Source organism: Eubalaena glacialis, chromosome 20 (assembly GCF_028564815.1).
Source record: "Eubalaena glacialis isolate mEubGla1 chromosome 20, mEubGla1.1.hap2.+ XY, whole genome shotgun sequence".
Lineage (NCBI taxonomy): Eukaryota > Metazoa > Chordata > Mammalia > Artiodactyla > Balaenidae > Eubalaena > Eubalaena glacialis.
In genome coordinates, this window is record NC_083735.1 from 106,224 (window position 1) to 133,342 (window position 27,119).

Consider the following 27,119-nt stretch of genomic DNA (forward strand, 5'->3'; position numbering starts at 1 on the left):
CTTCCCGGGCGGGACGGCGGGACGGCGGTGGCGGGGACGGACGCCGGCCTGCAGGTCGCGGGCCGGGAGCGGAGGGGCGGCCGGGGCAGCGGGCGGCCGCGGGGACGCCCCCTCCCGGTCCAACGTGCTGCCGGGGAAACGGCGCGGGGCCGGCGGCGCTTGGGCAACCTCGCGGGGCGCGCCGCGGCCTCCGGGGGGTCCGAGAGGAGCTGCCACGTGGGCGGCGGGGCCGCGTGGGTGCGTCCCGGGGTCGGCATCGAGGGGCGGGAGGAGCGTGGCTTGCGGCCGGGCCGGTGACTAGACGTGTCTCCCTGGATCCGTTCTGCAGCGGGGCTGCAGGGCACCAGCGAGCGCCAACCCTAAGCCGGTAATAAGTTCCCTTCCCTCCCCTCTCCTTCCTCGCCTGGCCTCCTCCCTCGCCAGCACCCCTCCGGGCCCCCAGCAGCGATTTCGGATGCTGCCCCGTGAACCGCGTGGTAAACCAGTTCCGTCCAGCGTCGCTCCGCGTTAACAGGGTTTACAGGCCCCTTAGGACCGGGGAAGCGTACCTAGTGGGTAACCGGGTTCCCAGCAGGCACCGACGTGCTGCACGGTCGCGTCAGCTTCACAGCTAGGTCCCGAAGCCCAGCTGTTGGGAAAGCCTCCCCTTCCTTCAGCCCGCCTGTGTAGGCTTTCTCCAGACTTCTCCCTGAGAGCCACCGGGTTTCTGCGTTGCCCTCCTTCCTGGCCCTTGGTTCGTCTCCCTTGAAAGGATGCCCCCACCCCCTTACTGGACGTTTTAGGTCCCTTCAGGGCTCTCTCCCCGTTGGAGAGACGCTTGTGCCTGCCTGTGAGTAGAGCCCAGTGTTACGAAATCTTGCCTTACTCACGGCCCTTGGCAGTCTTCATCGTTTCTCCTCTTTTGGTTCAGTACTCAGAGTGGATAATGTCTGTCCCACCTGGGGAAACTAGGCGAAAGGGAAGGCACACATGAATATCACAGTTGGGACAGCTCCAAATGGAATCCAACTGGCATGGAGAATAATCCGGTGTGGTTTAGGGAGAGTTGCCTATTCTCTGAGCCTCTCTGTAAGAGGGATGTTAGTTACCTTTAGCTCAGAACGAGGCTTCAGTGAGATGATGTGTACAACCTTAAACAGTGTCTGAAATATATTAGATGATCAATAAGTGTTCTCCTTTCCCTTTCCCTCTTTTGCTGGCTCCATTTGATAAGGGAGAGAGGTAAAGGATGACAGTGATTTGTAGGGCAGGCATGTGTAGTAACTGGCAAAAAAATCCCATGAGAAAGCAGTAAGTAGATGTAATATCTGGGAATGCGCATCCACACAAGCCGAATCCAAACTTCTGAAATAGTAACTTAATTTCTTAATTTTTTTTTTTTTTTTCTGAAGACCAGAGACCGTCTGGGGTTCATGTGCTGTGGTTTCTGATTGATAAATGTAAATTGAAATTTTCTGAGTTTGGAGATCCAAAGTTGAAGTGTGCTTGGGTTGAACTGGAAAGCAGGTTGACCAAAATGTGTTTGTCCACTGCTGTTTTGTTGTGTTTTTCTTCTAGACCCAGCATGAGCGAATTTCCCTGTAAAAAACGTGATGACTATTTGGAATGGCCTGAGTATTTCATGGCAGTGGCCTTCTTATCGGCACAGAGGAGCAAAGATCCAAATTCCCAGGTAAGTGAGTTTTACAGGAGAATGTTTGGACACTCACAGACACGGAGGTGCCTACAAGTGAGCAAATTACAAGAGGAAGAGGGTCAGTGGACACCTGCCAACTTACAAAAAGCAGAGTAAATCTGCTGTCTTTTGTGCTGCATTCCTGCCTGCTTACCTCTTCCTATGAGAGAGTAAATTGTCACATGCCATCGTTCACTGCCTCTCGTACCCCAAGGAGACAGAGCTCTTAGCCCCTCCAGAAGCTTCGTGCCCATCTTGGAGCTCTGTAGGCCTCTGGTCTCATTTACTGCCTCTCCAGTGGCAGACCAGCCACCCAAAGTCACCAAGCCTTTGGGCATGTTTTCCTGTAGGTCGGAGCCTGCATCGTGAATGCAGAAAACAAGATTGTGGGCATTGGGTACAATGGAATGCCAAATGGATGTAGTGATGACCTCTTGCCTTGGAGGAGGACAGCGGAGAGTATACTGGATACCAAATACCCTTACGGTAGGGCATGTTGTGTGTTCCATTCTGCTTGTTCATAGCCTCGGTGAGTGCTTAAATACGGTAGATGGTCAGAAAGCATCATCTTCCTTTTCAGTTACCGACAGCTGGAAAGAAAAAAAATCCTATTGAAGTACCCCAATTTCCCGCCTCCCTCCCTTAAGTGCCAAAGAGAGCCAAGAAGTGGAGGCATGGTAGTGGTCACACAGCCTGGCCCTGGGGCCAGGGCTCTGTCGCGGGCCTGGCGTGTTTCACTGGTGGCGGGCTTCTCTGCAGCGTGCCACAGCCCCTGGGGGAGGTGGCTGTGAAATGGGCACGGTGGCCCTGCCATTTGTTTCTTGGCTACTTGGGAGCGGGGCCAGCTAACCAAGTGCTGGCCAGGGCTTTGCTCTGATGAGAAGCAGCGTGCATTTCCATCTACTGAGGAAATGTGGCTCAAGCTCATCTCTGGGAAGCAGGACGCAAGCTGTGAGCTGGACACCAGGAGAAGGATGATGCAGTCACCTGCTCCTGTTCCCCAGGGCGCCGCAATCCCAGAGTGGCCGCTGGCCAGACCGCAAGCCAGATGCGTGGAACCCGAGACCTTTGGCCTGGCCAACTCTGCTTTTCATCTTTAAATTAGGGGAGGGTGCTTGTTATAATCTGTTGCCTATCTGAGCCCCAGGGGGGACTCACTTCAGAGATTATCAGAGATTATCTGGGAGTGACCAGCCAAGCCTCGCTTTTCCTTTAACTCCCTGGAGAATATGCAACTAATGCTGTAAAGAGGCACATTGGGCTGCACATGCTGGTTGCTGAATTTTCTTAACGTTTGGACCTGCCTTTATGTCTGGAAATGAACAGACTGCCTCTGTTGGAAGTAACGTAGATGCAGGCCATCCGGATGGGAAAGCTGTGCCTTCAGGAAATAAGGGTCAAGTGTCGTGTGAGCCCTTTCTGTTTCATTGGCTCTTCCCTGCTAGGTTTTCCTCTGGAGTTTTTCTCACGAAGAACTCCAAGTCTACATGTAGCCTAATTTATATATTTTTACTAATGTTCCTGGACCTTAATCATGTTAAATAAGCCCCATAAATTTCTTTCTAAGCTGCTTCAGGGCAACTGTTTCATTTTTGAAAGAAAAAGAAAAAACCGTGCCTGGAGGTGGAGAAGGAATTGAGGAATGAGACTGGGGAGACCTACAAAGCACTCGGGGTTCTCAGGGAATAAAACAGTTTAGTGATTACGGGGATTTCATAGTCGGGTTAGTCCATTTAACTTGCCTCCTTGTCGGAGGAGGAAGAGTTGGATCCCGGGGAAAAGAGGGTAAAACTGCCTTCTCAGCCTCAGCTTTATAGCTGAGTGGAGCGCCGGAAAGATGTGCCAGCGTATTTTAGAAACTTGTGGTCATCCTGCTTTTGATTCTGTAAGCTTTCAGTGATGAGAAAGAAGGGAAATGATTCGTTATTTGTAGGCACACGCAAAGGTGATTTTTCACAGGACAGTTCAAGGTCCCATATAAAAATGAAAGGGTTGATGAATTCAAGGTCCACAGTGAAGTGTGTAAGGACCCCAGCCCTTATTCACTGAGTCAGGACAGTGGGCTCTGGGTCCTGGTGCTGAACTTCCCTGGAGAGGAATTCCTGGGAGGTGTCAGTCTGTGATGCTGAGGCTGGTTGCAAAACGATGCCAGTGGTCTGCACGGCAGCGTAGAGGTGTCCTCACTGGTTACCGGGCGGCTCTCCCGTGGGACCTGTGCCTCCTTCAATCACCATGAGCCCCAGGCACATTTCTGGCAGTGACCTAGAAGCCCAAGGCTTTGCAGCACGTTTACCATCCCCCGACTCCCCACTTCCAGAACCTCTCCAGTAGCTAATTGTGTTTGTTCTGAGACACTTGCCTTTTGTCCAAGTTGGAGAGTACCTTTCAGAGCTCCTTTCCAGAAGGAATTAAAAAAAAAAAAAAAACCCACACAGGCATTTGTCCAGCTCCACTGATTGTTTTCTATTGAATGGTTGCTGAGTTTCAGGGCACTGGTTGTCTGTGTGCATTATTTTTTACTATCCATGTGATACCTCTAGGTTTTCAAAGCTCTTTGCCCCTTACTTATCAATTATTCATTTTACACGTAGCCGTGTTAGAATGTAGACAGTTTTCTTTCACGAGAGTAAGCTTATAATTTGATGTACCGTAAAAGTCAGAGAACGTATTAAATGGTTTTTAAAAGGCATTTAGTATCACTACCATCATAATACATGTAAAGATGGGCTTTAAGTCTGAATAACTATGACTGGCTGTAAACTATCCATTCGGTCTTGTCTTTTGAAGGGATTTTGGGTCACAGAGAAGTAAATGTTTAGGTAGCCTTGGATGTAATAGAAATGTTTGGTGCTAATTGACTAAAATGCAAACTCTTTTTTTCTGTTTTAAGACTTAAAGAAAATTAATTTAAAAAAATAAGTGATAATGTCTGGACTTGGGTGGGCATAACCCTTTCTTTCCTCACTGACATTAACGGTGGCTGGGCTGCTGTCTCAGGTATGACTCTGTGTCCATCCCTGTAGAGAAGCTTTAGAGGTTATCTAGATTCCAGACCACTGGCTTCCTAATTCTTCTGAATATATGGGGACCCTCTTTTAAATGTCAAAAAAGACTTCCAAGACCCCTATATAATGCTAGTTAAACTAGTAGTATCTTTTTTAAAAAACTGAGGTATAATTGACATACAAAGTTACATTAGTTACAGGTATAGGACATGATGATTCATATGTATCAATATTTGATATGTTTACAAAATTTTTTTTCTTATGATGAAGATTTGCAAGACCTACTCTCTTAGCAACTTTCAAGTGTGCAGTACTGTGTTATTATTAACTACAGTCACCATGCTGAACATCACAGGGCTTATTCATTTTATAACTGGAAGTTTGTACCTTTGACCCCTCTACCATTTCTCCCACCCACCTCCCCCCTCTGGCAACCACCCATCTGTTCTGTGTATCTGTGAGCTTGTTTTTGTTTTTTAGATTCCACACAAAAGTGAGATCATACCTTTTATTAGTATCTTTTGAGTAAGAAGATCCATAATGACAAAAAGCTATTTGATATCAGTAACACTTTGCATTAGTCTGAACTTTACTGATGTTTGGAAAAAAAGTGTATGTAAGTGCTAGACGTATGTTTGCCAGTCTGTGGACCATCCCTGTAGCCCTGGCAGAACCTCAGTGGTACCTTGGGGTTTGTGCCCACGGGGTCTAAGCTACCCGCTTCATTCATGGATGGGAACCTGAAGGCCCAGAAACGTTAACTAATACAATGCCACACAGGCAGGGTGACATCTTCTAATGCCAAAGCCAGTGCTCTGTGCTTCCTTGGGGGGGGCACGGGAATTCGGCTTTTCTGAAGTGGGTAGATGACAGCACAGTGGGCCACCCATTTTCTTCTTCTCGCTATGCACTTGAGCAAACAGGTTTCGATGAAATGACCCCCGGAGGTCAAGAGCTCAGGTGGTGGTGGCCTGCACCTAGGATGAAGCAGGAAGCCGTTTGCACCTGGCTTCCCTTCACATTTCTCCCAAGGGGAGCTTGGGAATTGTGTAAGTTTAAGTTTACTGGTTAACATATATAGCTTAATTCTCCTTATTAATTCTGTAAGTTTGGAAGTCATTAGTCTTGATTGACACTCTGTGGAAGGGGAGGTAAACACAGAATACGTGTAACAGAGTAGGAAGATGGTGTTTTTTCTGGGCTGTGTCTCTAGAGAGGCATTTTTAAAGGGTGTTTTTGTTCTTCCAGGCTTAGGATCAAAACTTCATTGAAACGATTTGATTATAATGTGGTATTAATATGGAAAATGAAAATTCCCCCTGCCAAGGAAACTGCCTTTTATCTCATCTTTTTCCTGAGAAATCCAAAAGATAGTATGATGTCAGTAACAGTAAGTGGCAGGAAGAAGTCAGCGTTATTATAGTGACACCTTTTCACATGAATGACAATGAAGAAAAAACTGGAAAGGAGCAGATATATCTAATTTACCCTGTAGAAAAACTTGGGAAGACTTTAATTTTTATGAGGGGTGGCTGCTAACCCCGAGTGAAGCATTCAGCTGACACTTTCCGCTCCTTTCTCTTCGTGGGATTCATCAGAGTGAAGCACATTTAATCAAAATACCAATTTTATAAAGTGGAGGCGAAATACTTATGGTAACTCAGAGATCACTCTTTCCTCAGGTTTTCATAACCAATTTTGATGACATGGCTTACAGACCAGAGTGCTGGCGTAGAATCCGCTTCTTTCTTCCTCGGGAGCCATTGTTCAACTTCACGTTTTTAACAGAGCTCCCACGCCCATCAGACTTGAATGCATTTTCCTGCCATGCTGGTTCCCACTGGGGAAGGGGTTTGTGGGGAAGCAGGCCTCTTTGCTTGGCCTCTTCTTCCATCCCAATCAATCAAGAAGCCAGGATTGCTTTGGCTGTTGCATCGCACTCGTGGAAGGGACCATAGTCTTGATGTCCCAAGATGGCGGGTAGCCCTGCACTCTGATGCATCGGGCAGACATGGAGACATGGGACTTTTTCCAGAGTCAGTTTATATTTATGCAGGAAAACTCTCACTGGTTAAGAATCTGCGCTTCCACTGCAGGGGACGCGGGTTCAATCCCTGGTCGGGGGACTAAGAGATCCCACATGCTGTGCAGCGTGGTCAAAAAAAAAAAAAAAGTATAATGCTGGGAAGGAAAATGCTGGAAATTAATTAAGGCAAGAGTTTAGCGTGGCAGCTTGAAACAGTTTTGCCAGCGTGTGGCAGTGCTTCTTTAAATTTTATGTTTAAATGTACTCTTTGTTTTTCAGATTTAGCATATTGTTCGCATGCATAGATGTCGTTTTAGTGGTTACTTAGCCACTTACCTTTTACCCCTTTGAACACTGACAGTTTCCTGACTGCCATGCGTGTGATGTATTTCTTTGGCATCCAAAAGGTTAGTCTTGAGAAACTAATTTATCAAGAAGTTAGGAGGCTGATCCTTCTTAAGCTGCAACTTCCTCACAACTTATAAGAGCTTCTTAGTAATTAAGATCAAATTTGTTCCCTCAGCCGGTTGAAACTGAATGCCCTCTTGTTTTGTTAGGCAGATCCATGGATTTGATGACTTGCTGTTTCTTTTCCTGCAGAATTCTAATTTCACTGGTGGCGACCCAACATCCCTCCCCTGCCTAGCCATCCAGCACTTGTGGCCTGACAGTGGGCCTAATTAGGGACTTTTGTACAAAATAACTAGTGTAATCAATGGAAAACCTTGGAGCAAGTTTACAGTAAAAAAATAAAGTATATTGTTTTTATGAAAAGAGGGGCAAACTCGGGTTTCACCGTGTGGTGTTTTAGACAAACAGGGAAACACAACGGCTTATGAATGAGGCTCCCCCTGAAATTTAACCAGCTTAACATAAGTGTATTTCACTTTCAGGTATAAGTGTTTATAAACAGCCTTCAGAAAAGAATAAATCATGATTTTGTTCATTTATTTGATTTTTCTCTATACCTTTTAATCTATAAATTCAGGGCTAATTATTTTCTAAGAGCTAGAGATTACTGTTTCACCATGAATGTCTACAAGGGATGTATAGTAACAATGTATCGTAACTACCTGTCCTGAAGAGCAGATGTAGGAAAAGCTCAAATGCTTATCTATAGGATCAAACCTACCCATGAAAATACACATATTGGTCTTTGTCTATAAAAAGTCAGTTTACTTCATGGACATTTATAATAAAACTTAAAAATCATTCAAGGTTAGTGATTTCCAAATTGATGACCAGGAAGGGGGCTGAAGTTTGTACAATCTCTCTAAATAAAAGGTTTGTTGAGAGATTAATAGCGTCAACAAAATGTCAGGGCCACACTCAACCTATTTTAGGTTGTATTAAGTATGTGAGCTCATTAATTATCTGAATGATAAATATAACTTCTTTAATTCTCTATGTTTGATAAGCCTTTGCTTAGAAACTCAGGGTTGCCGTGCACTGTGGTTCCAGGGGGCACTTGACACTCCTTGGACCTTGGAATCTTCATTCTGTTGATCTGTTCTGTCAGTTATGCTGGTTTTGATTGATCTTTTCTGAAATTGGCCTGAATTGTTAAGGTTTTGTTTTGAGTTTTTTTCATCAAGACTCTATCTTTCATAAGCTTTGTTAATACTGGTATTAAAGTAGAATATATATATATGTATATAGTTTGCTCCCAGAAATATGCAATAAAATCTGGTTCCCAGAGATTTTTGCAACTATTTATATTGTTTTTTACTTTTACTTCTTAGGACTTTTGTTTTATATTTGCGTGGGACTATACAAACCTTTAATATGCATGTTGGCTAAGAAAAGCTCCACGGTGCTTAAAATGACAATTATCAGGTTCAAGTGAGAGAATCCTAGACTGACTGTCCAGAGCCCGGGCTCCAGGGGTGGTGTATGTACATAAACCCAGGGATTGTGGGGTTGTCAGATACACGACTTGACGTTCACTTCTCAATATCTTTATGAAATAAATGATCAGTGAGGACTCCTCCAGTTCTAGAGTTCTCAGGAAAAATTAAACAATATAGCTTTGATTTTATTTGATTAGGGCGCTGTTTCTCTGCTTAAGGAGTTTTAAGGGTGTTCGGGAAGCATCCTGGGGTGAAAGCTGCAGTAAACAGCTGTTGATGGCAGTGACACAGAGGGAATATGCATCTGTGCGTGTGGACAAATTCATAGAGAGAAACAGGCTTTATTCCCCCCCTCCTTCTAGTGATTCAAACCTGCTCCAGTTCTGAGATGAATATAAACTGATGGAGATGGTACACAGATGTAGGTTGCCCCACAAACATGGATGAAAAAAGGTTGGAGGACAGCAATGAAGGAAAAGACCCCGTGTGTAAATACAAGAAAATATATATGAAGAGAGGAGAGACACTTAGAACTCTTTGGAGACAGGAGGTTATTCTAAGACCAAACAGAAAGAAAGGACTTGAGAAATCCTTTTGTGAATCAGTCCGTGTGGTGATGTTTATTGAAACATGGGTACTGGCCTGGCTTCAGGAAATCCCTTGATAAATGGAGAATATTGGTGAAAGCAAGGTGGTTGGAATGTGCCCGTCTTCTCTCTGCTCATGCCGTCTGACGCGCAGGTCCTAGCCAGTGCGTGGAGGTGTAAATTTCATCTCTGTGCTTTCAAATGATAGATGCCATAGTAAATTTTAAATATTGAATATGATAAGTGAGCATGAATTTTTAAATTCTACAATTAAAAGACTTTGTTCAAAATGCCATTAATTTTGAGTTTAGGTGGAAAAGGGAAGCAGAATCCCTCATTGTCCTTTTTCCTTCTGCGAGTGAGTTATAACTTGTAACTTGAGTTAGAAATTGAAATAAATACAAATGAGTCATCTACTCATATCAGTTTGAGTTTTCTGTTGGTGAGTTCTTGAGGCATCTTGCTTCCTTTTTAAAAATTGTAACTATATTTTATAATACATGACATTTTTCCGAGTACGTTCCCCTGTAGTCGTTCATTCACTCAGCAGATACTTACAGGGCGTCTATTTTACGTGTTCTGTGCCAGGCGCTCTACAGCAGTAAATAATGTACATGTTCTCTGTGTTCAAGGAGCTTGCAGACTGATGGTGGAGCAGGCAGACATGAATGGGATAAACAGATGTTATTGAATGTTTCTTTCTGAGGAAGTGACTGTCACACAGAGGTCTGAAGGATTTGATGGGCCCCCATCAGGTAAAGATGGGGTAGTGGGTGTTAGGGGACGAGAAGAGCATTCCACAGAGAGTTGCTTGGGTGGACGCCCTGGAGGAGGAAGGCTCTAGCTCACTGTGCACCAAGGAGACAATCTGGCCCAAGCTTAGCACGTGAAGGCTGGAGTAACACGGCAAGGCTGGGGGCCCGCAAGGTCAGGAGTTTGGATGTAAAAGCTCACGTTGGGGTGTGTGGGAAGTGGATTGTTCGGGGGCAGGTGGAAACAGGGATACAGCCAGGGGCAGTTGCAGGAGGCCGGGCGAGAGGGCAGTGGAGAGGAGGCGAGGAGAGGGGTGCATTGGAGGAAGTGTCACGAGGGCTGGTGACGTGGGGTTGGGGAGGGAGAGCCACTCCTTCCAAACAGTTCTGGTCTGAGCGCCTGGGTTTGGGGGAGGAGCGAGGGAAATCTGGGCCTCTGAGGTTGAAGGTGTCTGTAAGAGCTCCCAGGGAGGGTGTGAGGTCGGCGGGTTGGGTGTGCGAGCGGACAGCCATGTCAGCGTGGCATGTCAGCTTTGGGTGACATCACGGGCGTGGGTGAGGTGACGTAGGGAGAGGGTGCAGAGGCCGGGCCCTGGCCAGATCCCTGAGAACCACGGACAGAGGTTGGTGGAAGTGGAAGGGGCTGCAGAGAAGGGCAGTGGCACCAGGGAGCGCACGGAGAGTGTTTCCAGAAGGAGGGAGCGGTCGGCCGCGTCAGAGGCTGCTGAGAGGTCCGAGAAGGTGGAAAGATGCCTGTGGGGTAGAGCACGTCGGAAGTCACGCTGACACTGCAGAGAGCAGCTCTGTGGAGCGGGAGGGTGGGAAGGCAAACTGGAGCCCGCTGAAGGAAGGACAGAAGGGGAGGAAATGGGCAGAGCGGATAGAGAGCCGGTTTTGAGGTGTCTGGGAAGAGAGCAGAACGGTAGGGTGACGGGATGGCGGCCAGAGGGAGGGGGCCAAGGTAGAGGTTTCTGTTGTCTGTCCGAGGGGAGGGTCCGGGTGTGTTTGTCTGTTGTTACAGCACGCATTTGCGTGCAGCTGAGAATGGTCCAGGAGAGGGAGACGGATCAGGATGTGAGAGGGACGGGCCCCAAGCTCACAGATCAGTAGTGAGGGGAGGACACCAGGTGCGGGCAGAGGGGCGGTGACAGCCGACCTGCGACCTTCGGTCGTGGAGTCACGGTGGAGACGTGACCCACTGCAGCATTTCAGCGGAGGACGAGGGCGGTCATGGGCTGAAAGCGGAGGGGGCTGCGTGGGGCAGGGAGCCGGGGCCGCCCTGGAAATGTAGGGCAGGGCCGCAAGTGTGGCCTCTCCTGGGAGTCCTGAGTTAGATCCGGTAAACCCCGTGTTCTGCACGCCAGATCGGGATCAGCGTGTCACCCGGGGTGTGCCTTGCAGAGCTGGGATCAGTTAGAACACAGGCCCTGACTGCTGTTCCAGCGCCCATTGGTCAGTCCCGGTTCACCTTTAAAAGCTGTTAACCCGAGAGGGAAGCCTTGAAGCGGGACAGTGTGTCTTTCCGTCACAACGCTGTCCAGCAGTGGTGAGCGCTCTGCTTCTATCTGTGCTTCCTCGGTACGTATTAGACATCAAACAGTGTATGTATCGCACGTGGACAGTGGGAAGGGAGGCGGGCTCAGCTCACCCCTCGATGAAGTGCACTGTCTCCACTCCCTCCTCCTTCTGACCTGATTGTGTGTCCTCAGCACACAGGGAAGCAAAGTAATTAGAGTTCTGGGGGCTTTATTGTCAATAATGGAAACACCACAGTCAGAAGTCTCTCTAGCCCTAAGCACTACCACTGGGGCTAAGTGGATCCCCTGGGTGCCCTGAGTTGCTGCCAGCAGCCTTAGCAAGAGGCGGGGAGGAGAAGGGGGCAGGGGATGGGGACCAGGGCAGGGGAGGGAGGGAGGAAAAACATCTGTCCTCCTGTCCGCCCAGCCGAGCAGCCCGGGAGGAGAGGTCGGGGGCACCGACATTTACCAGGTCCATCTTCTGTGCTGTGCTCGTCACAGATTTTAGTCTTGGTGGCGGGTCTCAGAGGCAGGTCTTTGTGTGTGTGTGTGTGTGTGTGTGTGTGTGTGAAAGATCACAATTTTTATTTTTTTTTAATTATTTTAATTTTTTAACATCTTTATTGGAGTATAGAACTACCATATGACCCAGCAGTCCCACTACTGGGCATATACCCTGAGAAAACCATCATTCAAAAAGAGTCATGCACCACAATGTTCATTGCAGCTCTATTTACAATAGCCAGGACATGGAAGCAACCTAAGTGCCCATAGACAGATGGATGGATAAAGAAGATGTGGCGCATATGGAATATTACTCAGCCGTAAAAAGAAACGAAACTGAGTTATTTGTAGTGAGCTGGATGGACCTACAGTCTGTCATACAGAGTGAAGTAGGTCTTTTTCTTTCAGGTTCATAGGCCAGGAGGCTGAGGCTCACCGGATGCAGAGGGTCATTCACAGAACTAGCAGTTGGGGGCAGGGGCAGAGTCTGAGGAGATGGCTGGGGTCCAGGCAGGAGGAAGCGGGGCTCTGGGGCGTCTCTGGACCAGCCCAAAGCCTTGTTCCAGGAGTGGCCTGGGCCAGGGCAGCTGAGCCTGGGGCTTCATGCAGAGCCTGGAGGATTCGACTGCCTTTTTTTGTTGTTTTTTTACATTATTTTTATTTTATTTTATTTTTTTTAACACCTTTATTGGAGTGCAATTGCTTTACAATGGTGTGTTAGTTTCTGCTGTATAACAAGGTGAATCAGCTATACGTATACATATATCCCCATATCCCCTCCCTCTTGCGTCTCCCTCCCACCCTCCGTATCCCACCCCTCTAGGTGGTCACAGAGCACCGAGCTGATCTCCCCGTGCTATGCGCTGCTTCCCACTAGCTATGTAGTTTACGTTTGGTAGTGTATACATGTCCATGCCGACTGCCTTTTGAGGGAGCTCACCCTCTTCGGATCCCAGATCTGGCCAGAATGCCCTTCTGCTGTCGTTTGCTCCCAGCAGAGACCCCCTCTCTGGGCACAGGGTAGTAACAGAGCAGCCTCCAGACGTCTTCCAGGGGCAGGGCTGGGGTCCTCTGCATTATCACTACTCCCTGTTTTTATGTTCACTTACAACCTTAGACGGTAATTATAGACGCCTCTCCACTGGAACTATGCGCCCCTCAATGCCAGAAGCTAGGGGCGCGCAGTCGCTTTATCTTCTGAACAGAAAAGCCACTAACCGTGCAGGGGGTGGGGCTGGCGGGGCAGTCGTGTCCAGTTCTTAGCAGAGGGGTTCCCACTGTTTGGGGTGTGGCCAGGTGAGGCCCAAGTGCTGTCACCTGTCGCCTCTGCTGAGGAGGACCCCGCTCCCGGCTCCCCCAGGTCTTCATCACAGCAAGACCCAGCTGGATTGGACGCCGCTGTTCTCAGCAAACACGTGCAGTTCTGACTTGGCAACAATGCTTCACCGGCAGAATTTTCTCTACTTCACAAAGCGTTTTCCTCCCGTGCTCGGCATTGTAACCTTGCGAGTTAGGAAGGGAAGGTACTCATATTCCTGTTCATCGTTGAGTGAGGCTGAGCTTGAACCCTGGTGCCCCGGTGTAGGCAGGTGCCAGGTTTTAGCCCCCTTGGTTCTGAAAGCCATCTGTAATCCAGATACATTTTTCTGCAGGAACAGTATTGCCTGTGGATTCAGCTCCCCTCTGTCTACAAACAGTGCATTTAAGCCCTCGTTTCCTGGGTTTTTGCCACACTTCCCGCCTTCCGTGGCCTTTCTTCTGTAGTGCCTGCAGCCCTGGCTCTGGTTTGTCTGTGCTTGGGCGTCTCCTGCCTGGCGGGGCATGGGCTCTGCAGGGGGGACCCGCCAGCTCCTGCAGTGCCAGCGCCCAGGCCTGTGGGTGCTCTGCCTGCAACCAAGACTTAGAACGACACGCATCTGGGAGGCGTCTACAGTTGGAAACCACTTTCCCTCCCTGCTGCAGCCCGGTGCCAAGGGATGCTCCTCTGGCGGGGGTAAGGGGGGACGGGGACGGGCAGAGCTCTATGTGAGAAGCCATGGGAGGGAAGTAGGCTTTGGAGCATTAGAGGCTGTCAGAGAGGAAGACCACGGCGGGGGCTCTGGGGCAGAGGCTGGGGAACAGAGGCTGAGAAGAGCGGGCGGGGTCCACCAGGCCTGTGCCGTTGGGCTTGTCTCGGAGAAGTAATGTAGTTGTCCCTTCCTGAGCCGGTTCTCTCTCTCCCCTACCCACCGTAACCTCAGATCCTTTGAAAACTCGATAGCGAGTCCAGTCACTGCCTTACCAACATGGAAACTTCGTGGAACGGAGGTGAGGCAGAGGAGTGACGTTGTTTGGGGCCAGATTCTGGCAGCGTTTGCTTTGGATTGGGGGTAGCCGTGACAGCGAACACTTTGCGACCTTTGTGGGGTGCTGGGGGTGGGAGGTTGGGGAAGGGTTAAATCTGGAGGCTACTCTCTTGTTTAGCTCTTGACTTGAAGGATGGGTCCTTTGCATGCTGGTGGTGATAGATGAGGCCCTGTCAGGACATCTTTCAATAATTAAGAAATAAGTAGTTGAAATTCCATCCCATCTCCTGAAGCAGTGCAGCGCTTCCCTAAATGGATCTGTTAGAGGAGTGGGTGCACGTCCCGCCCCTCGGTGGAAGCCTCCATCGGGCACCTGAGGGGCACCCAGAGCAGGGGGTACCCGTGCTCTGAGAGAGACGGGTCCGATTCAGCCACTCTGATCCCTGTGTGACGCCAGAAGTCAAAACACTTGGACCCTGATTTCAAGAAGTAATGACCAAGAGCTTTGTCATCAGAACAGAAGTGGAGTATCTTGTAAAAATGAACGTTGCGTTGTTTTTTTAAATGCACAGGTCAACCTTGAACTCGGGTACCCCGTTTTGTGTCAGTTATTAATTGCAGGGTGGAGCATCCCACCTTTTCACGACCCTGAGCGCACCCTTCTTGGCTCTCGAGTCTGGACCCTCCCGCTTGGCAGCAAGCTGAAGTATCCGTGCTTAGAACGCGAGTGGCCGCCCGGCCCCGAGAACCATCACCGCCATCAGTCAAGGGCACGGGAGTGTTCCCCAGGGACGCTGAGGCTTGTACAGTACAGCCTGGAGAGTGTTGGCAGAAGGCAGGGCAGGGCAGGCTAAGTTCCACAGGTGCTCTGTGTCTGGACCTTTCACCTGCCCTAACCCAGCTGCTTCACCAGACTGCTCCACTTTCCAGGTCAGCCTTGGTGGAAAAGCCCTCAGGCCCCAGGAAGTCATTTTCTTCAAGTAAAAATCCTGTACTACTAAAAATGAGGAATTTTAAACAACCTGGAGGGTTTCTTTAACTGGAATAGAAACATAGTTTTCCTGACCCCAAATTTTATCAGGCCCCAGTATCTCCCATCATGTCCTGGTAGCCACATGACGATCAGTTTGGGGTAGAATCACACTATTAAATTATTTGTGCAGCAGTTAACAATTGTTTAGCCTTATTCTGAGGTTTCTTTTCTTTCTTTTTTTTTTAAACCTATTTAAGTAACCTTAACAATGCTACTGTCTAAAATAGATATTGTATTAGTCTTACATGAAACGAGATGAAAGTTAAATCTATAAAATGTTGAATCTCTTAAATCTAACCAAGGATGGAATATATCCTGTTAATTTGTCAAACTTCTAGAGAAACGCCTACATGAGACAGTAAGGATTAATCAAGCCCTAGTAAGAGGGAATTTGAAAAATACAGTTTTCTAATTATGCAGTCTCTTCTCAGTGGGCCAAGGTTAATGCAGTTCTGAATTCTGACAGTTAGTAATATAAAAGAAAAAAAAAAAGACCAAAGCACGTGAATTGTCTTACAGTTACCTGAAACAGAGGTTCTCCTTCTAGCAATCAAGAACTTCATACGCGTTAATCTGATATTGTCAGCGTTTGATTCTTTTCCTTTTAAACGATGTTGAGAATCGTTGAAGGTTCTTGCGTCACTCTTGTGCTTAGCAGATACACATGTAGTATTTGGAGATTTCTTTTGCTTAGTGCTCAGCCGTAGATGAGTAATTCTAGGTAAATGGAAAATTTGTCTTCTTGTGTGTGTGTAACAATTTAGCTGTCTTTTGAATACTTTCTAGACACTGTGTATCTTGGGAAGACTTGGTCCTGATTCCTGCTATGAATGTAGAAACTAGGCTTATCTCGAGATCAGTAGCAGAGCCACCCTCCTTGGTGGGTTTTTGTACTCAGGCCTATTTGTAGTTCTTGCTGCAGCTCTTCCTAAGCCACATCATAAAAACGCTAGCACTCAAAAAAGATAATGTAGTCTTTAATTTAGTGCCATCAGATATCTGCGGAGTGTTTTTATCATAGTGAGAAAAGTTGCAGAGGAGACTCAGCCCACCCAAAGAAGAGGCCTGCAGAGAAGATGGGAAAAATTGGGGTTAGAAATGTAGATTTCAGGGTTTTACAAGTAGATCTGTTCTCCGAGAATCTACGGATGGATGAATCCTTAAAGTCCTGGACTATGGGAGGAAAACAAAAGAGCAGGGTTGAACCTTGGGAAATGCCCAGAAATGTGAGAGCAGGACAGGGACCCACAGAGAAGTGGTCTGGTGATGCTGAGAGGGTTAGAGCAGGGGATGTGGGGTGGTCATGCATCAAGGGCCAGGAGAGCAGGGAACCCAGAGATTGCAGCCAGAAAAGGACTGGGTTTAGGTAACTACGAGGCCGCCCGGCGGGGTGTGGGGACGGCCTCCTGTCGGCTCACGGAGCAGATCTGACACATCACATCTCTCCCCAGCTACGCACCACATGTTGGGGGCTTGGAATTAGCCCTGCGGGAGTATTTCTACCACAAAGATCGGCAGAGGCTATAAATTAGGGCTTAGTTTTTTGTTTTTGTTCTTTTAGTAGTTGGTTGTACGCGTGTAGTAGCACATTACAGAGGCCAGCAGGTTTCCACAGGCTGGTATTTCCTAAGCTTTTTACATGGCGACGCAGCAAACGTAGTTTACACCCGAAGCAGTTTTCAGGAACCTCCTTAACCTTGCCGCGTGGGATGCGTTCTGATGTCCCCCCTTCTCTTTCCACCTATTTCCTTAAAAAGGAGGAAAAAATGCTGTTTATAACTCACTAAACTGATCTCACGACCTACGGTTGAGAAAGCATTGTTTTACAGAAAACTAGAGGTTCTATATGCATCATAACGCCAAGAGATGATTATTTTAAAAATAGAGTAGCAGTTGTAGATAAGACAGTTTCATCTCGAAAGGAAGAAGAAAAGAGACCCAAAATGCTGGAAAGGCAGCCTCTTCAGAATGGGGACTAAGTGTGTGTGTGTAAAGGAGAAGAAAAGTGGAACAGCGGGAGCCCCCATCATCGGGGCTGCCGAGGGCGGGGCCTGGCCCTTGGCGACAGGAGAGAAGCCTCATGTTTTGTTGTGACAGCCTGTCTTGGAGAAGGTCAGCTGTTCTAGAGGATGAAGGAAGGGAACTGGACACATGGGGAAAAAGCTAAAAACCGGATTCCCTGGGGATTGTAAAAACTGCCTTTATTTAGTTAGTTGGAGCCACTGTTACTCCTGCAAACCAAAGAGTACAGCTTTCAGTGGCAAGACCGGGCCGTGAACCCCGGGCTGACTCTTGTTGCAAAGCTGTTTTTCCAGACTTGCCCGAGAGGACGCGAATACGAGGGAAGGATGCTTGGCCCTGGAGCAAGCCCATCACAGGCAGGCCCGGCTGCTGGGCGCTCCTTGTGGCCTGGAGTGGACTCCTCTGGGCGGTTACCTGTTAAGTGACCAGTGGAGATGCCAGACCAGGTGAATGAATCCCCAGCCTCCACCCTGACTGGCCCACGTTATACAAGCCGAATGGACAGTCGTCAATCACGTTGGTCTGCCCACAGGACAGTCTGGGGCCCGAGGCCTGTCTGCCTGGTGCCGCCTGGGCGGATCAGCCCCAGAGAGAAACACGGGGTGGTTTTGGAGGGGAAGCGAGGGTCAGGGCCGCAGAGACTGGAGGCCGCGGAGCCGAGAGGTCAGCCAGGCCAGAAGCGCGCAGCCTTTCAGACTTGAGGATCTGGACCCACAGCGCAGGGGTCCCGAGGTGGGAGGGGCCAGGGGTTCCTCCCCTCGACCCTCAGGTGCAGGCTCGGGAAGCAGGAGCCAGGTGGCTGGGGTGGGTGTTCGCCACGTCTGGAGCTGGGGGTGTGCAGTGCTGAACGAGGGCGGCGAGGTGTGGATGGGACACCTGAGTTTTGCATTTGTCATTGTCTGGTTTTGAACGTGTGGGATTGTGGATCGTGACCTGTTGCCTTTACAGAGCCTCACTTGTGCCTGGCACTCAGCCACTCTAAATGCCCAGTAGACCTCTTGTTTCTCTAACAAGAAGCTTTGTATTTTCCGTCCTGTGATCTTGTGGTTAAGAGAAAGGAAGTCTGTTTATAGTCCAGCGAATTATTTCTATAAACCACCCTTTACACAGGGGTGTCGGATGCTGCACGAGAGAATCTGTTTCATCTGATAATTTTCGTTAATGAATCCAGACATAATGTTATATTTTGCCCCAAACTGCCTCGGATGAATTAGAGGAAGATAGTTGTAGTCAATGTGACAACTTCTAGAGATTCATAAGAGGACGATATCATAGTGTTTCCTAACAGATTCAGAAACTGTAGTTCTGAATATTAATACCAGCACCATCAAAAAATAGTTATTAGGTGGGAAAGCATATTTTTGATATTTGAATTTAAGAGGACTTTCTGTACTTCCCAACGTTGCCATCAAGAATTGGAATCTGAATTTCCTCCTTTATTCATTCAGTAAACATTTAACACCCATACGTTCATGGCATAGCATTGGGCTCTGAGGGAGTTACAAAGAACCTAGAAGCCTGGGCTCTGCCCTCAAGGGGGAAATAAAAGAAACAAGTACATCTAATTGTTTTTAACACTGAGCAGTGTTGATCCCAGCTTGGGAACATCTCGGTCACCGGGGAAGGAAATGGGGCCAGGGGGCCCCTCCGAGGCCAGTGCCCTGACAGCCCTGAGGGTCCCCCCACCCCTCGGGGTTGACAGGACAAGGTCTCAAGGAGCCAGGCTCGGGTCCCTCTGCAGCCAGCGAGGATTGTTCTCTGACAGGCTGTGATCTGATTAAGCATGGCTTTTTTTTTCCCTTTAGATTTTCTTAACAATGCCAGAGACTGTTCATTTCTACACACAGCTAAATCGTGGTGTTCATAGGCTAAGGTGAGCACCGCCAGCATCTCCTGAGAGGCCCCAGCTCAGCTGTCTGCCTGCAGGATTGCAGAGCTGCTGCAGGACTCACAGGGACACTTACAACGTCCCCTGAAGACGGGAGGCCTGGGGAGGACGGTGGACCAGGGTCTGTATCCTGTCTGAGCCAGAGTAGGCCCTCAGTAAAAGTTCATTGACTGAGTACATCCGAGCTAAAATACACAAGAGCCATGAGTTTAGGCCACTCTTCTTTTAAGGCCTTGTCGACAAAAAGAAAAACGCAGAACGTAAGATCCAGGAGTTGAGTTTTATTCAGGGTCTTACTGAGGACTAGAGCCAGGAGACAGCCTCTCAGAGACCTCTGAGAAACAGCTCTGAAGAGGTAGCGAGGGAGGTCCATATATATAGGATTTCGGCTAAGGGGTTTGTGCAGTCAGCATACAGTATAACTAGTCACAAGGAAGAGATATCGCAGTTAATGAATTTAGTGCTTTCCTAAGTAGGGGAAGATGCAAGAATCTGGGTTCATAAAAATATTTTCTTGGAATTGATACCTAATTTTTCCTGAAATGTGTATCTAACTAAGGGCCTGTTGTGCCTCTTTTCCCAAAGCACAGAGTGCGTCCTCCTGTTCTTCGTCCCGAATTCCTTTCAGGGCACACGGTAGGTCAGCGGCTGCAGTGGCTGATGACTTGATCTTGTAGAACTGGATGGTGGGCAAGATTCTTTGTTTTACAACCTCAGTGCTCCTGGAAGAAGGTGCTTGGGGTAGGAGGTTGATAAGTTGGAGAGAGAGGGGGAGACCTACGAAGGCCCCCATGTTTATAATTAGAAGTTTTGTATGATTTGGACCAGGGCCAGATGGTAATTCATTCAGTAAACATTTATCTAGCACTCGTGTGCCTAGAGTGTGTTAGGTCCCCTGCAGATATGAGAGGGTTCTACACGGCAGTGTTTTCTAAACGTGTCTGCAGCTTAGAATCATGAGGGAGAATCTCTTAAAAATTCCAAAGCCCAGGCCACACCCCAGACCATCACAGTCTCCAGGTGGGGGACACAGACATGGCGGTTTCCTCCTTGGGGGATTCCACCAGGCAGACATGTCTGCGAATCACCACCCCAAGGAGAACAGTTTTAGAGAACGCACCCAGAAACTTAAGTAATGATATTAGAAGTCAATACAGCAGCCTCAGAAAGCAGGTAGGGGATTCTGGAGTAGATCCGAGAGGTGAGTACTACTGGCTCCCTCGAAGGAGCGCCCTGTGGATTAGGCGGTGGGAACACCTAGCCTAGCAGCCTGGGAAGGTGGGTGGGCGTCAGCAGGTGCGGGACGGGAGAGGAGGGAGCCTCCTCAACCTTGAATTCAGGCAAGTCTGGGGATGACCTTGGATCACCGTTTGGGGATCACTAACCAGTCTAGCAAGAACTTGACTTTCCACGGTTGTTAAGTGGGTGGATGTGTTTCGTAGGGAAGACAAAGTACTGGTTATCCGATGGCATTTTTCTTCGGCGTGTGTGGGCTGAGGACCGTGAGGTGCAGCAGATCCCTGGGGACAGAAACGCTCAGCTTCACTTCCGGATTCTCTTGCTCTTAAATTCCTCCTTGCCCTCGTAGCGGCCCTGGCGAGTATCCCTGCATGTGCGGATCGGCACACAAATGAGCCGTTTCATGCTGGTGGTTCCACCCCCAGGGTCTTGTGGCGCGGTGAGCTCTTGCTCTGCTTGGGGTGGGTGAGGACAATTGACCTTGGCCCCTCCTGGCTGCTGGAGGTGCCAACAGACCCCGGGCTGCTGCGGTCCACGGCTTCGCTGCTCATCGCCAACCTGTCAGACCACCTGGCCCGCACTTCTCAGTACTTTCCGTCTCTAATCATTTTTTTAAAAATTGAGTCTATTATCTGTGTTATTTCATAGGGGCAAACGGAATGCCTCAACACTCTTAGCGAATTCTTCATGAGCTTGCAATCTAAGTTTTTCTTTCTTTTTCCTTCAAACCCACAGTGTGCCACGCCGAGCTGAATGCCATTATGAACAAAAACTCAGCAGATGTGAAAGGCTGTACCATGTATGTCGCCTTGTTCCCGTGTAATGAATGTGCTAAGCTCATCATCCAGGCAGGTAGGACCCGGGCCGTTCCCATTTGTCACATTTGCATTGCTGCCTGCTCACTGCAGATGTGTTTGATCTTAAATCGCTATTGTTTAGATCTAAATTAACTGCACTATCAACTTTGCAAGATATTTCCTGTGTTTTGTTTTTGAATGGTGCCAGGTATTCTAAGACTAATTGCATCCTCTGTGATTCTTAGCATGTTTTTAATTTAGTTTGCAACTTCCTAAACTGCAAGCTGCCAAAAAACAACACAGGCATTGCATATAATTACTGTCAATTTACTATTCTCTGACATATTGTGCATAGATTAGGGGGGAGGGAGAGAAATGAACTTCTGTCAGAAACAAGGTCAGCTGGGAGTCTCTATATGAAATTTTAATTTGTATCTAATATATGGTAGATATATGAGGACCTAAACATCTCTTTGCATATGAATGTCACAAGACTCAAATGGTACAACTTGAAGTTCTTCTTACATTACGGTTACCATAAATCTGCACCATTGTGTTCTGAATACTTCACCTTTTTCAAACTGTCACATCGAAGATTCAGCTACACTTTATCTCCATAAAGCTCTCGGCTTGAGATTTAAAGACTTACCATGTTAGCCAGAGGTGTGCTTTAATGGGGCTGTTTATCACGAGCCCGTGGATCTCTGAGCAGAAGAGGTCTGGTGGGGTCAGGACGAAGGGTCTCAGTTAAGGGATCTCGTGGGCTCCCTCACTGGTGGTGCACGACCCTTCGCGAGTTTTCCTCGCCATCCTTAAGCACAGCGGCGGCGGCAGGTGCATGGGAAGAGCAGCCTCCTGTGGTCCCTTCTGAGACTCGTGGAGGAGCAGGGTGATTGGTCAAGTGCCCTCCACATTCTTGGCCCTCAAGTTAGAACTGCCTGGTGAGACAGGGATAGGAAACAGATCTGCCGCCTGGTGAGCTGGCTTGAACTGGTCTGCAGAGCCATTCCTGGCAGCACGGTGGTCCTCATCTCTGATTTTGCCAGTATTCTCCACCACCCCTGTGAGCCTCTTGAGTTAGGAGTTGTTGCCTTGCGAATAAAGAATATTTGATTGCCTGCAGTAAAGAAAATTTGTTAATCGGATAAGGCTTGACCATTTGACATGATTTCACTTTGCATTTATTAAAAAAAATCCATAAAGACTGGAGGGCAGATTAAATAGAATCCACGTGCGGCTGCATTTGAGAGCAGCACATACATACTTCAGTCACTGGACGTTGTGTGCTCACACCCTCAGGAAAGGTGATTAATCAGACTCCACCAGGGCTTCTGTCCGCACGCCTGTTGTTGTATCTCTATGTGCCCATAATGAGGTTTCTTTCATTGTTGCCTTTTAAGGGATAAAAGAAGTCATTTTCATGTCTGATAAATACCACGACAGCAAAGAGACAACGGCCGCGAGGCTCATGTTTGAAATGGCTGGGGTTTCCTTCAGGTGAGTGGGAGGCACGTGGAGAAGAAGGTAGTAGGAAGGCCTGATGAAGAAAACACATTTGGCCTTGTCTGATGTTTAATTTCTACTCGTGATGCCTGACCTCCACACTTGGAAGCATCTTTTTATTTATTTTATTTATATTTAAAATTTATTTCTTAATTGAAGTATAGTTGATTTACAATGTTGTGCTGATTTCTGCTGTATGGCAAAGTGATTCAGTTATATATATGTATACATTCTTTTCCATGATGGTTTATCATAGGATACTGAATATAGTTCCCTGTGCTCTGCAGTAGGACCTTGTTGTTTATCCATTCTGTATATAAAAGCTCACATCTGCTGACCCCAACCTCCCTCTCCGGCCCTCCCCTAACCCCCTTCCCCTTGGCAACCACAAGTCTGTTCTCTGTGTCCACGAGTCTGTTTCTGTTTCATAGATAGGTTCATTTGTATCATATTCTAGGTTCCACATATAAGTGATATCATATGGTATTTGTCTTTCTCTTTCTGACTTACTTCACTTAGTTTGATAATCTCTAGTTGCATCCATGTTGCTGCAAATGGCATTATTTCATTCTTTTTTGTGGCTGAGTAATATTCCATTGTGTATGTGTGTATGTGTGTGTGTGTATACACACACACACACACACACACCATCTTTCTTATCCATTCATCTGTCGATGGACATTTAGGTTGTTTCCATGTCTTGGCTATTGTGAATAGTGCTGCTATGAATATAGGGGTGCATGTATCTTTTTTGGATTAGAGTTTTGTCTGGATATAGGAAGCATCTTTTTAAATATGATGGGCTAAGGCTCTAAAGATTATCCTAAGGGTAGATTTTTATGGGCAGTGACAGAAGTATCTGAAGACAATCTGTGTAATGATTACACTTTACTTTTAGTAGCTTTCCAGGGCTTGAACTAATTATTCTGGTAGTGAGAAATTTTAAAATTCACAAGTTTTATAATATTAACATTAAATCTTTTTAAATTTTGCAGATGTAACAACTCTGGCATAAAATATTTAAGGTGAAAATAACCTGCCAGGTTGGAACACTGGGAATTCTTTTTACAGTCATAGTTTAAATTGAGATTTGAAGTCATTGAGATTTATATGCTTACCTTTGGTAGGCACAGACTGGGAGGTACGTGTTACTTGCAAGTCAGTTCAACCACCTTTGGTTTCTGGTAGAAACTTCTTTTAGACTGAAAACTTTTGAAGAAGTTCCTTTACAGTATTTGTGTCAGCAGTTGGGGGTCCTTGTAATTGGTAACATACCTAACCTTTTGGATTACTCATTAGGGATATAGGTTATATGTAATGAATCTCTTGCACTATTGTGCCTTCTGAGACACATTATTTACATAATATTAATTAGATATTTACTGTATACTGATTTTTTTTAAAGAATATGTTTAGTCCCCATGTATGTTCTTTTTACCTGTTTGAGAAAGTACATTAATGAGTAAAAAATGTCATGGGTTTATTTTACTTCTGCATTTATAGAACACGATTTTAAAAATGACTCCTCACCAGAGCTGGTTGTTTTCTATTGAGAGCAAAAGAAAATTTACTCTTTTTTTGCTTTAGAGCGATTCCAAGTTGGCTGCAAAAATTTCCTAGACAGTAAGATAAATCTGGTGGGGAAACTAGTCATTGGATGTCATGTCATGCAGCTAACTTGTTAGAAATCCTCTGACTTCCCGATAATTCATGAACTCAGCTAGCTGACGAACACACAAACCAAGCCACCCCAGGCATTTTTTTTTGTCTTAGTCTTTTCCAGTCCGTGTTTCTCTCGGTATGGTGCACTGTAATTGGCTCCTATAGAGACAAAATATCAAGCGAATACCGGGAAATTTTTTTCCTCCCCGCAGAAAATGTAGGTTAAGCCAAAGTAAACAAATGGCTCTAACTACTCACCATATAATATCTTTATATGTTTTGTTTCTTACCTTTAGGAAATTCACACCAAAGTGCAGCCAGATTGTCATTGACTTTGATTCAATTAACAGCAAACCGAGTCAGAAGCTCCAGTGAGTTACATCTCATTAAATCTCCAGAAGATTGGGATTGTCCTCTTCTAAGAAGCTGCTAATGCCTTTCATCTTAAAGTTACACATAACTTTTTAATAGCCAGGACGGCAGAAGTCGACATCTAAAGAATGTAAAAGCTCACATCTTCCTGACTCGCTCTCCTGTCACGTGGAATCTGCATCTGTTGAAACCATCGATTTAGGGTTTAAAATAAAGCAGCTGTGGGTGCGCACGGGGCTGGAGCGGCACCTCCCCTCCTGTCTCCTGGTTCGCTGGGACGCGCGTGGCTGCGCAGAAGGGCGTCAGCCGTGCGTCGTCCACTGCGTTTCACAGCCGCTCTTCAGCGCCACGTGTGCTGGGAGGACAAACAAATAACTGTGGCTGTGTTCCTACCGGGATGAACAGACAACGCTGATCTGAACATTGGGCCCGAATGAAGCATCGCATGTAACGCCCTTGGGCAAAGGAAAGGAGCCGCAAGACGCAGCATTTAAGTGTTTGCTTTCGAGAGTTGAGGGAGCCCCCAGCCGCCCAGCCACCCACCCAGAAGTCCTGGACGGGGTGCGCCTTCGTCCTGGCAGATGATGAGCGCAACCGAGCGGGCGTTCTTTCCCGGCTCTGCTGTCCTGCCCCCCACAGGGCGGTGCGCCCAGTGCCTCTGCGCAGTGCGGGCCTCTGTTGTTCGTGCTTCTTACTCTGGCTTTGTGGGTGACACGGAGCCCTTACATTAGTTTATTTGAGTAATGAGTCGTTCCCGGGGAAGGCAGCCCGTCGCCCTGCGTTGCCCCCAGGTCCACAGCCTGCCCGGGGACGGAGGCCCGCACCGGCTGCCCCACGTGCCAGCACGGTTCATTTCCAGGGCTGCCCTTTCCTATCCTGTAAGTGAAAGGGATGTGAGGAGATGTCAGTTCCGTCCACATCTCTTGGTGATGGGAGCTCACTTGTGCTCCTGGCGCCCTGCCTTCATTGACACGCATCTCACCTTCCTAATCACTTCGATTTGGGGAATGGGTAGCAGTGCACCTTGTCTTTAATCTCATTTCATTTTTATTCAATGTGCTCAGTACCTTCGCTGAGAAAATGGTTTCTCTATCCTAAAGATCATGACCGTTTTAAAGTGCTCTTACATCTTTATGAGTTTTTATTTTGTCTCTGAGGTTTTGGATTCTATATTCTGGGGCATTTGTAATTTGGCTCCTTACCAACATTATTAAAATCTTATTAAAATCCGCCACACCGAGGTATGTTCATTTTTATGTTATAATTATGTGCCTGACACTCCGTTTGTCATTTCTGTGTTGTCTGTGAAGCACGCTGCATATGTTTCAATGCTCAGAGAGCAGTTTGAGGCACGGATGCCGTGTGCCTTCCCCAGGGCTGAAGGGCGATGCGTCTCTATGGACCAGATTGAAGATGTCCGGGAAGGCTCTCTTCCCTCTCTCTCCCCAGCGTGCCCTGCTCCTGTCTCAGGTGTGGCCATCTGACAGGTCATCTCCGCCACCTGATAGGTCCCAGGCCTCCTCCCTCCCATAATCCTCCAGTCTCCAGTGCTGGCTTATCTGCTGCTTTCCTACCGTATTCTTTCTCTAAATCTCCTTTTCTCGCCTCAAATTTTTTCTCTCATCTCCTCCAAACCCCCTGCCCTCTGCTCTAAAATGCATAAAGCAAAAACAAAAGGTATATAGAAGCAAGAAATCAGTAAAGATATTGAAAGATAGAAAATACGTTAGATTTTTCTGTTGCTGTGAATGAGTTGTGAGCCCTTTCAGCAAGAAGTATGTCATTGTTTATGTCACATTCGTAAATATGTCTAGGGGCTAGCACCCCGTACAGTCAGCCCTCTGTGTTGACGGATTTCTGCATCTGCGGATTCAACCAACCTCACATCGAAAATGTTCAGAAAAAAAATTCCAGAAAGTTCCAAAAAGCAAAACTCGGGTTTGCCGTGCGCCTCACAGGCAGATACCGCGCGTTTTACGTGTTGGAGGTCGGCGGCAGCCCTTCTTGGAGCAAGTCTCTCGGCGCCATTTTTTCAGCAGCATCTGCACACTTTGTGTCTCTGCGTCACATTTTGATAATTCTCACAATATTTTAAACTTTTTCTTTATTAACGTTTATTATGGTGATCCGTGATCTTTGAGGTTACTGTTGCAAAAAGATTATACGACTCACTGAAGGTTCTGATGATGGTTAGCATTTTTTAGCAATAAAGTATTTTTTGATTAAGGTATGTGCATTTTTTAGACATAATGCTGTTACACACTTAATACACTACCATAAACATAACTTTTATATGCACTTGGAAACCAAAAAATGTGTGTGACTTGATTTATTGTGATACTTGCTTTATTGCAGTGGTCTGGAACCGAGCCGGCAGTATCTCCAGGGTCTGTCTGTACATA

General features: G+C 47.3%; 1 protein-coding gene across 3 annotated transcripts; it reads left to right on the forward strand.

Annotated features, from left to right (window-relative positions):
- Positions 1-25,892, forward strand: DCTD (dCMP deaminase). 3 transcript variants are annotated; one of them, XM_061177286.1, is made up of 6 exons: positions 1-54; positions 1,558-1,672; positions 2,026-2,161; positions 21,119-21,235; positions 22,581-22,677; positions 24,642-25,892. In XM_061177286.1, the coding sequence occupies exons 2-6, from the start codon at positions 1,565-1,567 to the stop codon at positions 24,718-24,720; spliced, it is 537 nt and encodes a 178-aa protein (XP_061033269.1). In that variant the 5' UTR covers positions 1-54; positions 1,558-1,564; the 3' UTR covers positions 24,721-25,892. The 3 variants fall into 3 exon arrangements, with proteins under 3 accessions (XP_061033269.1, XP_061033271.1, XP_061033270.1); XM_061177288.1 differs by lacking the exon at positions 1-54 and adding an exon at positions 72-237; XM_061177287.1 differs by lacking the exon at positions 1-54 and adding an exon at positions 73-367.
- Positions 25,893-27,119: the final 1,227 nt, after the last annotated feature.